The sequence below is a fragment of the Gymnodraco acuticeps genome, unplaced genomic scaffold (genome assembly GCF_902827175.1).
Source record: "Gymnodraco acuticeps unplaced genomic scaffold, fGymAcu1.1, whole genome shotgun sequence".
In the NCBI taxonomy this organism is placed as follows: Eukaryota; Metazoa; Chordata; class Actinopteri; order Perciformes; family Bathydraconidae; genus Gymnodraco; species Gymnodraco acuticeps.
The window spans coordinates 536,636-550,830 of NW_022991187.1; the positions used below are offsets into that span (position 1 = coordinate 536,636).

General features: G+C 42.9%; 1 protein-coding gene across 7 annotated transcripts in view; it reads left to right on the forward strand.

The window, feature by feature from the left end:
- Positions 1-14,195, forward strand: part of emid1 (EMI domain containing 1) — a 59,235-nt gene that overhangs the window by 38,442 nt on the left and 6,598 nt on the right. For all 7 annotated transcript variants that reach the window (XR_004571284.1, XM_034238381.1, XM_034238380.1 and 4 more), the window contains exons 4-10: positions 7,333-7,422; positions 7,530-7,591; positions 7,698-7,830; positions 8,933-8,977; positions 9,080-9,187; positions 11,432-11,539; positions 13,987-14,076. Coding sequence is in view for 6 of the 7 variants with exons in the window: in XM_034238381.1 (XP_034094272.1) it covers positions 7,333-7,422; positions 7,530-7,591; positions 7,698-7,830; positions 8,933-8,977; positions 9,080-9,187; positions 11,432-11,539; positions 13,987-14,076 (636 nt within the window). In the remaining variant the exon portion in view is untranslated. The remainder of the gene's footprint in view (positions 1-7,332; positions 7,423-7,529; positions 7,592-7,697; positions 7,831-8,932; positions 8,978-9,079; positions 9,188-11,431; positions 11,540-13,986; positions 14,077-14,195) is intronic.

The following is a 14,195-nucleotide window of genomic DNA, read 5'->3' on the forward strand; positions in this document are numbered from 1 at the left end:
TGTCTTTCTGTTGTCTCTCTCTATCTTTGAACTTAAACCTTTCCTGTTGTTGTGGACAAGAACACAACCACACTTCTTCTACACCCCACAAAAACAAGTGGTTAACAAACAGTGGATGCTGCTCAGTAATTAGATGCAGAGGTGGTGAGTGATTGTGAAACAAAGCTCCATTAGTTTCTTTGAGTGCCTTGCAGGTATTCTCGGCAGTCTGGACCAAATGTGGGGAGGATAGTTGTGGGTCTGTCATGATGAAACCTTCTGGAAAATACAATAAGCAGGAAGCCTGACAGGGGGGGAGGGAGGAGGGGAGGTTATGGAAGGTGAGATGTGCATCCTGTGCAGAGATCCCACAGCTGTGTCTGTGCCCTGTGAGGCCAGTCTCCTGTGCGGGAATAATATTTAAAAAAATTCATTTTATTCATAGAGCGCTTTTCAAGATACTTAAAGACACTTAGCAGAGTAAAAATGTATAAAACAACCCACTTAAAATATATAAAACACAACATTAATTACAGATTAAAAACATGTCTGAAAATTGAGTTTTAATTTGTGATTTGAACAGATTGGGGCAATCGCAGGAGGTTGGCGTCTGAGGATCGAAGGGGTTTTTCGTACTGACGCTGTCTTTATCCTTTAACTCTATTTAAAGTCCATTCTTCTTTCTTTAGTGAAGAAAAACCGCCCCATGTCAGAAAACATCCTACTGCCCTTGATGCCATTTAGTTTGCTCACTTTGGGAATGCCAATGAGAGCACATACCTTTAGATCGGACAAACACCTCTGTCAGCAGACCGCTGTCACACTAACATTCAGACCAGTGCTGTAATTACACAGCGCTGCCTGCTGGGAGGGGGGGGGGGGGGCTGAGGCTGAGACCCCGTCACTGCCGTCAGCATCACTACAGGCATGTGCTGGACAAACAGAGAGAGTGAGAGAGACGGGGAGAGTGAGTGAGAGGGAAGGTGAGGTAAAGACAGACGGGAGGCGGGAGGAGAGGCGGCAGACCCTCCTCCTTCCTGCACAGATTAGAGGCTGTGTGTGTGAGCACATCTGGAGGGGCTGGAAGAGCTGAAGGACTGATGTGAGAAGCCAAACTGGAGAAGATTAGTGAAGCTACTATTTATGTAGATTTGTGTCTGTGTGTTTGTGCACCATGCTGAATAATTGTAGAAATATCTTCACACAAGAAGATATTTCACTTGTGTGACTTCTTTCTCAAGCGAAGGTGCAGCTACTTATTTTATGTATTTCATATACATTTTAAAAGTAACAATTACTTTACAGTAAATGTTACTGTGTATGTTAGTAATGACATTAAAATATCAAATCAGTCAATTAACATTTTAAAAGTGTAACACAGTTTATAATACATATTATATCAGCTTGGTTGAGGTAGTTTAACTTACTATCTGTAAAGAGCACAAAATAAACATTTAAATCTGGTCATATTCATTTTATTCTTCCTCTTTATGTGAACTACTTAAAAAACTTAAAGGGACTAAAACACAATTACTGAACGTACAAGTACATAAATCATCTCCTCAGGTACATTAACCAGGCTAAATCTAATTAATTATTTCCATCCTTGGTAGTGACTGATGGAGGTCTAGCTCTATGGGGTGGTGTGGCGAGTGTGTGCTGCCTCACGCTAAGTGTCTGTGCTGACTGATGAGGTGAGGTGTGTGTGCACGAGGTGAGAGTCTCCCTGACCCTGACGCTCTCACCTCAGGGTCCCGCGGGCTGAAGCTACGTTTTATTTGCAGCAGGTCTCTGCAACACCTCACCTAGACTTGTAAACCAGAGCAGATGTAGACCGGCTTCCTCGATGCACTTGTTTTCAACTTAAACACGGTCCGTAGGTAAGGATTCAGTCTCGCTCAGCCTACCTTTTACTCTGGGATCAATTATGTGACCAATTGTTAAGGCATGCAGCGTTTCCTTCTCACCTGTAATTACAGTTGAACCTGTCCAGTGTGTGGGCTGCTCCACTCTCAGGCTGAAAAGGAAGGAAATGATGAAGTGTGTCCCACCCTTTGAGCCAATCACCCAATAAAGAAAGCTGAGACCCTGGGAAAGCACAGTAAACACTGGGGTTCAGATGCAGGTCTGCACTGTGCAGAGCACCGTCAGCTGTTTGGGAGGTGGAGGTTGCACATGGTCTGCTTTAGATATATATGTAATATAATACCAACTGAGCTTAAAATGAATCCACCATCATGTTAAGTAGGCAACCAGTATAGAAGATCCAAATTATTTCAACTTAAAGCAGTTGTACTAGCTCAGCCCATCTGCTTATACATAGAACTGATCTAATAAATGTCTGACCTCCTGCTAAATTATGAACCATCCAGATCTCTCAGGTCTTCAGGGACTGGTCAGCTTTCTGTCCCCAGAGTCAGAACTAAACATGGAGACGTTCAGTTATTATGCTCCAAATATCTGGAACAAACTCCCAGAAAACTGCAGGTCCGCTGCAACTCTGACTACTTTTAAATCCAGGCTGAAGACTTTTCTTTTTGTCGCTGCTTTTAATTGAACTATTCACATCTTAAACTGCACTGTAACTTTTATCCATGTTTTTTTTTTTGCTTTTTAAATGCCATTTTCTTAATGTCTTTCATTTTTTGTAAAGCACTTTGAATTGCCTTGTGTTGAAAGGTGCTATAAATAAACTTGCCTTGCCTTGATCTGATAATAGTGCTCTGTTTCCAAAAGGTAAACATCTATGTACATAACTAACTGTAAGGAATGTTTCTATCCGCAGCATGCCATGGTTGAATGCATTTAGCTGATCGTGGAAATACGGTATATAATGAGGAAAAGACATAGATACAGCCACATTGTGAAATACCTGTCCTGAAGACCCAGAGAATTGATAATTGAAGGATTATCACATTGTTGTTTCGACATCTGGATACCACATAATGTAGAAAGTTTTCATAGTTTTTTTTCTACTGCCTATCATTTTTAGTTATTTATACAACATAGTACAATCGTTGGAGGAGCTGTGACTGAAGTTTTTCTTTGCATATCTACACTAGCTGTTCATATGACAATAAAGCCCTTCGAACCATTGATCAACTATCTTCAGGAGTCATTTAAAAAATGTATGATTACTAAGTTCGGTTTTGGAAAAGGACTTTTAGAGAAAAAAAGACGAAGAGAGAAAATGAAACAACACCCAGATCAAATAATCTCAATCTGTTTATTTTGCATTGAGAAATAGGCTAAAGAAACGGCTGGCTTAGCAAACATATGTTCTGAGGAGCTACATTGTTTAGCTTGGCTTCACTTCGAGGAGTGCTGTGTGTGTGTGTGTGTGTGTGTGTGTGTGTGTGTGTGTGTGTGTGTGTGTGTGTGTGTGTGTGTGTGTGTGTGTGTGTGTGTGTGTGTGTGTGTGTGTGTGTGTGTGTGTGTGTGTGTGTGTGTGTGTGTGTGTGTGTGTGTGTGTGTGTGTGTGTGTGTGTGTGTGTGTGTGTGTGTGTGTGTGTGTGTGTGTGTGTGTGTGTGTGTGTGTGTGTGTGTGTGTGTGTGTGCTAGGCAGTGCAGAGACAGAGATAAACGCCTCCCCTGGTTGGCTGTCAGCACCCGGACACTAATGATGCGGCAGCGCTGAGCTCAGCTAATTGACCCGACAGAGATGGATCAGGACCTTGCACTCTGCTGTGTCTGCTCACCGTGTGTGTGTATTTGTGTGTGCGTGTGTGTGTGTGTGTGTGTGTTTTAATGTTTGTGTTGCCAGGCCCTCTGCACTGTATCTCCATACAGAAACATCACACATCCTTATATGTTGTATTTGTCCATGTCTCCTGCAGAGCATATGGGACGACAACAAAAGTCTGACTTTTAGATTCATGTCGCTCCTTGAGGACTGTCTGTGTGCAAGCTGCTGAACCTCTCTGCAGTAGACCAAATAAATGGTGATGAGCTTCGAGGAGATGTGTGTTAAAGGGCTCCAGTTGGTAGAGGTTTATATTCACTGGGAGAGTATTACTGAAGAAATAATTACCATAACCCTTTGTGACCCAGTTGTGTGTTTGTGTGTGATTGTCATGTGCACTGTCACACACAGACACACACACACAGACACCTCAGTTTGTAGTTGGTTTTAAAGGGCCAATAATACAAGTTTTGAAATAAAACTCCCGTAATGATAATATAATGGTATAATAGTAAGAGCTTGTCGTTAATGAAAATGTAGCTGTCCCAGTTTACACTTAACAGGTATAAGTGTGTCAAACAACGTTTATTACCGAGGCGAGCAACCATTCACACTCTTTCTGTCTGCACTGTTGCCAAGTCTCACTTTTTGTAATACTTTGTTTTATTTGAAGTTTTATCCTGTATGCGAAGGAAATATAATATAATCACAAGTTAAAGACATTTAAGACACATTTAACACCTCATGTGAGCGGCAGTTTTTCTCAGCTGGATCTGAACGATGTTGTGTGATTCAACATGCAACAGACTGCGAGCGTAGCATTGATGTGACTCGATATATATAAACAATATATATACAAGAGTTAAGCTAGTTTACTGACCCTCAGTGTTTTTCATTTGTACATGCAGTGAGTTGAGGAGAGAAACTCCTGTCGGGGTAGGAGCTCCCCTTAACCTTGTGTGGCTTCAGAGCTCCATAATAGACTTTAATTTACATTCAGTCACAAAAAGGGTTTCTGCTTCATCTAAATGGCCTTTTCCAAGCTTATCTTTCACTGCCAGAGTCCTGCTGCTACAGCAAAATACCTCAATACACAATATGCAGTGGATATAATCATGTTCTTATAACGACATAAACAGTCCTAGCATGAACGCCTGAATACACACACTCATTATAACATTTGAAAAGATAACCTTCTGCACTTCACATTCTTTCGTATCTTCTGCCTTTTGCTTATGAGAATATTGCACCAACAGGGGCAGAGATTATTTATAGTGTTTGAAAACAAATGATGAAACTGTCCTGTCTGCGTGCCTGTGTGTGTGTGTGTGTGTGTGTGTGTGTGTGTGTGTGTGTGTGTGTGTGGTGTGTGTGTGTGTGTGTGTGTGTGTGTGTGTGTGTGTGTGTGTGTGTGTGTGTGTGTGTGTGTGTGTGTGTGTGTGTGTGTGTGTGTGTGTGTGTGTGTGTGTGAGACAGAGCTGATGTCAGGACGGCCTCTGGCCCACTGAACTCTCTGCGGGGGTTTTCTCCAGTGAAGAGCTCTGACTCAGTGATTAGGGCCCAGTGCAACATGGGGGCAAAAGGTTAGATACGTTCACACATTTCTACGACCACCCCCCTCTGGGGCAATTAGCCCACTGAGAACAAAGAGAGGATACAATGACCCGCGTCTATCAGGGGACATTCATTAACTGTGATGATGTTATTGTTGGCCAAGAGAGGGATGGATACCACTCGAGGCATCCAATGCATCCTCTTTCTACAGGCCCTAAATACACACACACACACACACACACACACACACACACACACACACACACACACACACACACACACACACACACACACACACACACACACACACACACACACACACACACAGTGTCATTAGCTGTCACTCAGGAGATACTGAAGAAGAGAGGGTTCCTGCAGGACTTGAACTTTGTTGTTTCAAGCCAGAAGGTAGGTGTGTGTGTGTGTGTGTGTGTGTGTGTGTGTGTGTGTGTGTGTGTGTGTGTGTGTGTGTGTGTGTGTGTGTGTGTGTGTGTGTGTGTGTGTGTGTGTGTGTGTGTGTGTGTGTGTGTGTGTGTGTGTGTGTGTGGGAGACAATAGTCCTTGCGACAAACCTGGGTTGGTTCTCCATACAATAGCTTTAGTGTGGGTGGGTGGGTGGGTGGGTGAGGGGATCTTGTCGCTTGAATGTTCTTTACTCTCGAGGGGAGAGAGCTAGACTTCCTGAGCCCCCTTTGTAATTGAATGCAGCTATCTATATGAGCTCCAGCATGTACACACACACACACACACACACACACACACACACACACACACACACACACACACACACACACACCCTCCCTCTCTTTGTCCCTGCAGTATTCCCCATGTGGACTAAAGTGTGCTGTAGATGATCGTAAAGCATATCAAAGTGTGTGTTCTCAACGTCCACTGCTATCAAAATGTGGGAGAGTTTTCTCAAATCTACAGCAGATGCCATAACATCTCAGTCTCAGGTCTTACATGCTTTAAATCCATCTACACTTATAATCCTCTGAGAAATATCCAGGAACCCAAAACAGTGAAATCATGAGCAGAGGTTGAGGGGGGGAGTTATTGTAGCGGTCTCAATTTACCCTAAACCATGTGTTCTCTGTACTTTTCATACTCCTCCCTTGCCCTCTCTCTCCCCTCTCTTTCGGTAATCACTACCCCCGTTATGCTCTCCGGTCTTAAGTTCCCAAACGTTTATTTTTCTTCGTGACAATAAGCTCTCCATTTGCCTTTCCTGGGTCTGCAGTGGATACAGATTGGATCATGATATCTGATGTTGTGAGGCTGTTTAGGAAGACTAATGTTCTCCGGCTCGGTGCTAGCAGGTGCTATTTCATGGCTTCTTTTAGGACGACACTTGGCGTTGACCGCGGCCACTGAATGGCAAAGACGTGCTTCCTGGTGGCTAATGAGGTGCTGAACCCAGCCTCTTGTTTGTATCAGAAGCACCTGGGCCGACCAGAGCCAGACCAGGCCAGACAAAGAAGTCCGTCTAGCTTTTCCACAAAGGTCTGCCCATTCAAAACATCCAGAACCCAGGGACACAAACTCCCACACTTCATAAAATGAAGGCAAGACAGAATGCGAGCGGAGACTGCCCATTCTCTCAGCACAAGGCAACTATTGTTTGTCTTTACACTCCCTCTCTCACAGGCTTTGTGATTTTATACTCCATAAAGAAACAAGGCCACTTGGCAATGATGCAACACACACCGTTTGTCTCTTGGAAATGTATCAGGCAAAAGAACAAGAACTGTCTTCGTGGATTTCCATTTTTATCTTTTCTTTATACTGTAGTATTGTCAGCCAACAGTAAGAGGCTCACATGAAGGATATAAACCTACACACAGAAACTACAAAGAGTTGGTTTCTGGTATCTTCCACTCTGAAACATCTTCATAAAACCCACAGCACAGTATCTTTGGAGTGTTTGCTGTTTTGCATTGTGTGTTAAATGAACTGCACCTACATTGTACCTTAACGAACAAATTGCTTTACAATCAGCAGTTGCCATATGCATGAAAGTATCAACCCACGATCTAAAGATATTGCTTTTGATAAATCACTATAATTTGCCATAGAGGTGAGGTGACACGTTTCTCTATCTTTATCTTCTGTTACAGATGCAGGGAGCCAGCTTGTAGCACAAGAGGCGGTGAGGAAACCTTCAACGCTCCGCCGCCCGCCTGCACGCACAGGAGAGCCCATCTCTAGTAAGACCTGTGGACACGTTAATGCTGTGACTTATCAACACAACAGCAAAGGTGCACTACGTGTTTACATGTCTGAATGTAAAGAAAACATTTCATTTGTTTTTTAGGTTGCCTGAACTGCAGCCGAATCACAGCTCTGACTGACCGGCTGAGCTCTCTGGAGGCCAAGGTTTGGACTCTTTCAGCCACAGGCCCCAAATCACTGAGATATGAAACATTTAACAAGAACATTGTTTAATTGCCCACACTTTTTGTTTTATGTCTTGCTTCACCAGGTCCAATTACTCACTGTCCCGGCCTCCGTATCACAGCGCCCCCCTCAGGTTAAAGAAGGAACTGCACCAGAGGCCTCATTACTGATTGGTGCTGTGCAGGCTCAGGGAGCTCCTGGTGAGCAGGGACCTGCAGGTATGGATATCACGCTGCCATGCATTCATATGTTTCAAGGTAAAACGTTTTGTGCTTGGATAATTGAGTCAGAAATCCCTCCATGCAGCTTTTTCTCAGTGAGCAGAAACTCTTTGTCTGTGCTCTACCTGCTCCATCTGCTCATATCCTATTTCCTCTACCGTATACATGCTCATTTCCTCTAGCAAAAAAAAAAGGTTAGCGCCCAGTTGACTGTGCTGCTCACTTTCAGCGCTCTGTGGCTGTGTGAAACACTTGAAGCAGGAAAGTCTCTCTCTTTCTCCTCTCCTGGAGTCCAGCCCAGCACTGCAAGAGTTCACTAACCCTGCTGCACTGTCACAACACGTTAAGGAGAGAGTATTCATTTTCATTACTTGTGTTTATCCAACAGTCTTACTCAGTTGTAGCCACCCCATGAAGATATTTTACAAGATTATACAATCTTTAAAGTGTCTCTGATGTGTTCATTTGTAGATAAAATAGTCCATCTCTGTGGAAAATAAGTGCAGTCTATGGCTTTGTATAAAATCAAACCAGCTATCACTTATTCAATACTATCAATAGAATACACAAGCCTTATTTTTAGACCTTGTCAAAACCTAGCGCCTCCATTACCCACAATGCAACTCGACCACAGACTAGCGGCGTACGAGGTCAGGTAAAGTGCCTTCTTTCTAACTCCTCACCTCCAGAGTTTCATTGTAATTCTTTTAGAAGCAACCAACACTGAGTCAAGTGACGTCTCTTAAAGGTATTATTTCACGCTTCATTCATCATTTCTTTAACAAATGCCATAATTCAACCAGCCATCATTGTTAGAAATCCATTATCTGAGTCAAAATGAATGGATAATACCTTTTAGATTATACAAACAATCGTTGCTTTTCTTCAATGAGTGAAAATGTTAAGTTGAGATCAGTTGCTTTAACAGAAATATAAGCCCCATGGATGACATGAACACAGAATTGACAAGTCTTTTCTCGAATTTTGGAGAGTTTTACCTAATCCCCCAGTGGATTTACACCAAGACCCTCCAGACCCACCAGACTTTTTCCACAGAGCTGCACCTCTTAATTAAGTCACCTCTCTATTTTCCTTGCAGGTCCTCAGGGTGAAAAGGGGAGAGATGGGCTTTCTGGCAGAGAAGGTACATTGTAACTGTAGTTGACTTGTAGTGCATGTAAAACCTTTTAAGATGTATACATGATTACATGATCATGATTACTCATGACTGTTTTCTTCCTCTCAGGGAAGCCAGGGTCTCGAGGGCTGCCAGGTCCCAGTGGGCCTCGGGGGGAGGCCGGGGGGAGGGGCCCGTCTGGAGCCCCTGGATTCAAGGGATCCTCGGGACCTGCAGGTACTAGAGCCCCCCGCTAGCAGACAGTCAAGAGCAGAAAGGAACAAATGAACCTGTTTTGTAGTAGTTGTTGACACAGTGTGTCAATGAGCTTCTTGTAAATATGTGTGTGTGTCTTTGAAAAAACGGTGCAAGATAGTTGTATACCTGCCCATTTAAACTATTGTCCGTATAACAAGACATTTGAATGAGTCACTGTTGACCAAAGACCGCTTGAAACATGAGTGGAAGAATCAGAGAAAGGTCTCCAACAAAAGCCTGCCCGTGGTGTCCTGCTGCAGAGTATTTGTCTTTCTTTTAAACCACTCGGTCGACCCACAAACCTTCCAGTGGTGAATGTCCGTCTGCTGGTTACATGCTGGAATTTTGGTATTTTGTTCTTTGGCTTTGTTTAAATGTTTCTAAAAATGCTATTTTCTGTGGTTAGCAGAAGCCTTTATTTATACAATTCCCAACACGGGTGCTGCTTACCAACCAGCATCATAAACCTGCTCCATGTATTTAGAGCTCCCTAGTTTTTGACAAACAATAAATGACCTGTTGGGCTTAATGTTAATCCACAGGCAGCTGTGAATTGAATGACAGAATACATTTATCACAACATCTGCTCTTGCTATAGGCTCTTTTCTCTCTGCGCTGGATCATGAAGGGAGTGCCTCTCCTCTCAAGCTAACATATGACCCCTCCTCTGTGCCTGCTGCTGGGTAAAGATGAGATTTAGAAGTTAAAATACAAACCCACTCTCCGAGAAGCACCATGTGACTTCAATCTGAAATGAACCTGAGCTATATATACACAAATCCCAGGTCTTTATGATTTCCATATGGCTGTGGTGTTATTGTTTTTTCTATCTCCATTACTTCATAAGTACCCAAAACCAGAGCTATGTCTTGCATCTGAAGCTCTGTTTTTCTTTATTGAACTGTTTTTTTCACTTTTAAGAGAAAGATAAGCACAAGACTGGAATGGGTCCAATGTCATAGAAAATGTAGACAAAAATGCATTTGAGCCGGAGGTTATTGAAGTGCTGGGAAAAGAGTGAACTTTGTAGAAGTGATATTGTACGTTATGATGAATCATGTTGATTTTACAAACGCTGTCCCATGTTTTGACAGGGATTCATTATGTTGCAGTAAAAAATGCTAACTGTTTCCCACAACATGTCACATAGACTCTAAAGGGCCACTTTGATTCGCCGTTCAACCACTGTGCCGCAGATTGTAGCTTACAGTCAGCCCGATGCAGCCAAAACACAGACGGTCATGCTGCAGTGTTTACAGAGGCTAAGTGAAAACGGCCCGCAGAGGTGTCGAATCAGAGCTGTAATAACATCACCTTTCAAAGCAGTAATTAGTGGACTGTCATTGTCAGTTGCATCGGTACATAAACAGAGAGGTGATGAGTCTGGGTCTTTCGGAGGGCAAGAGGTGGTGTTTAGGGGGCAGCATTACCTCAGGAGAGTCTGAACAATGAGGTCAGATGTAGCTATGGTGTTTTTTTTCCCACCTTATAAAGATGGCTTGGAGGAAGGACTATTTAACTGGCACATGTACCAGCTACAGGTTTTTACTCACACACACATTTAAAAAAAACTTGCGGTGTGTAAGCAGGGAGCATTTAGCTTACAATAAACCAGTGCCAGTAACACTCTGCAGAGTTTATTGGTGTTTATTTGAGTTTAACGCAGGTCACAAAGTCAGGTCCAAGCCCCTGACTATTAAATACCCTGCTTCTCTTAAAGACAGAAGAACAAAGTTGGCCAGCTCATACACTTCTCTGTCCAGCTGCTTATTGTATTCCCCTGAACACACACACACACACACACACACACACACACACACACACACACACACACACACACACACACACCACACACACACACACACACACACACACACACACACACACACACACACACACACACACACACACACACACACACACACACACACACACACACACACACACACACATACACACACACACACACACACACACACACACACACACACACACACACACACACGATTATAGAGTATCATTGGCACTTAATCTAATCTATTTCCTCTCTGGTCTATGTTATAGTTTATCCTTCTATCATCACATCAACCAAAGTCGTTTATCATTATCCTGTTGTGCTGTGCCTCTCTAAGAGAAACGTAATGATCTAACGTAGCTATGACATAGTTCTGAAGCACAGTATCTCTGTCACCACAGTGATGTTTCTGTCATTTCTTCTCTCAGGGCCCCGTGGACCATCAGGACCCTCAGGAGAGAGGGGTCTATCCGGCCCACCAGGCCCTCCTGGCCCTCCAGCTCCGGCCAGTGCTCACATCCCAGAACCAGACCAGAGTAAGACTAACACACTCCATACATTCACTATGACGCCAATTCCACAGCAAATAGATAAAAGCACTCTTTGTGATAAATACGGGTCTTTAAATAGTACTCCATCCACACGGCATTGCCTCTGGTGATGGACAGTTAAAAAAAAGTTGAAATTGATTCAGTAGCAGCAGACTTTTCACACACATTGTTCTTTTTTGTCAAAACCTGACGCCAACATGTGTCAAAAGGTGCTGCCTACATTACCCACAATGCAACTCTACAACCAAGCATTTGTGAAATGTCTTGGGGAAATGTATCAGAGCCCCAAAAGGTTTTATGTAAACAGTAGTACTATACGAGACATGTCAAACTTGGATGTGTAAAAACAGGGCCCTTTCCCTTTAATTTTTTTAATTAAGTTTGCCTTGAAACCAGTACAATTGCATATAGACTAATTAAATCAAAGCCTTTGTGTTCAGGCTGGATGATATAGGTTTTTCAGACTTTTAGCTGCGAACTGCTGGTATTAATGTTCTCTCCTGCTGCATAAAAGCTCTCATACATTTCAGGCCTGCTGATTACCAAAAGAAACAATGAAAATGAGAAACAGACAGGCTGGTGGTAAATCCTACAACCCCTCATTGTCTACCAGCCAAGTAGTAGAGAATCAGAGAGTATTAAATGGAGGCAGAGGCAGGCTGAGATTGACTCAGACTTCACATGCTGGGATGAGAACCTGTCTGTCACTGATGTCACTCAACAGCTTCCAGATGTAGGCCGCTCAGACAGCTGAGGCCAGGGGGTGAGAGACAGATGGGGGTCTGCGTCGGCTCTTTCAAGGTCAACCCAACGGTGGGCTTTATTTGTGGATTCTGTGGTAAAACAAAGTATGCAGTCCACAGATTAGTAAACTCTGGGTTCCTGTGTTGAGAAGCTGTGGGTACGCTGAGGTTGGCACGATGATTTCAGAGCCATTTCTATCACATCAAAGTAACAGTAGGGAACGTGCTGAGCTTCCTTCAGAAAACACTGGTTTATTTGGCTCGTACGCCTGCATCAGGAGGTTGGAATTCCCTTCTGCTGAACAGGAGAGGGTTCCCAACCCAGCAGCCAGGACTTTAAGTAGGGAGGAGGAGCATTGTTGTCTCATTTCAGTCTTTGTAAAAGTGTTAACACACACTGGGAGCTGCTGCAACAGACTGCCATACACGATATATTTCAAACTGCTGTGCACACTTTTTTAATGTATAAAGTACACTATGTTTGTATGTTTAGCAGATTGGTATATTGGAGAGTATTTTAATGTATTCTGTATATTTTACAGTGTTTAGATACTCCTCTGAATATATGTCTATCTATCTATCTATTTATCTATCTATCTATCTATTTATTTATCTATCCATCTATTAGGTTAAGCTACAGATCTCAGTGCATTCTTTAAAGGAAATCAAGAGAGTGTGTAGAAGCAGACAAAGAAAGGGCATCCCAGTTTTTGTCACATCAAGTAGTGGTGTGCAACATTCTGGCAGCAGGAACGTTCTGGCTAAAAGCCCTCCTCCTCCTCCTCCTCCTCCTCCTCCTCCTCCTCCTCCTCCTCCTCCTCCTCCTCCTCCTCCTCCTCGTGTGTCCTGTCTCATGCTGTGATTGGATCTCTGTTTCCTGTCGGTATGAAATTACCCAATGACCGCACAACTTCCTCTCTAGCTGAAACTTTCACCACCTTCTTCCTCTCATTTAGTTGTAGACGTCCAGTCAGTGGTGTTACACAGAATATATTAAACATATATATTTGGAACACATATCTACTATTGAGAGTTTTGTGGACACATTTGAGGAAAGTTTACTAACCTGTTGAAGTTATTAGTTGAATATAGAGTATTAGTTGGAAAATACTGCCCTCTGGAGGTTACCATAATACAACAGAGAGTCGAGCTACTCAGGTAGCAACACAGAAGGATTGCTTTGTGTCACAGCGTTCACAGCAGGACTTCCACAGCAACAACTATAAGAGCAAAACATCACACTCCAAAAGGCTTTGACAAGTAGTATTCAAATGTTTACATTTATGAAATCACAAGTGCAAAAGTTTTACTGTCAGGCAAAATCATGCCTTGGTAACCTATCCGACATCCATACATGTTACCAAAATGGATTGATAATGGGAATTGCCTGGAGGTACAGTATCACAAAAATGACTGCATACCCAAAATACAAACTTGCATTTACAAAAAGAATAACATTACATTGTTTTCACATAATTTCTTAATTTTTGTCTTAGGGTAAGTGCACTTTGGTGAAACTCATTTAAAACAATTATTAGAACCCTTTTGAGTCTCAATGATCCCTTAAAGCAAATCAAAAACAAGATTTGATCGAATAATACATTTATGATACAGGTGAACACAGGTCGTGCAGTAATACAAATCTAAAATACCTCCCATTAAATGCACATTTTGTTCTTCCAACTCCAGGTCGTAGGAAAGACCCTTTCTACAGCAACACTTTCCATGACTCACGGGGGTTGCCAGTCCCAGGTCCTCAGGGCCCCCCCGGGCCTGTCGGTGAGTGTCTATCACTATTCATATTGTGTGTGTGTTGTGTTAGTTTAAATCTCCCTAAACGGTTTTATTTTTCCTTTGTCAAAAGCAATTTAAAAAATGTTTATGCAAAAAGGCTTGTT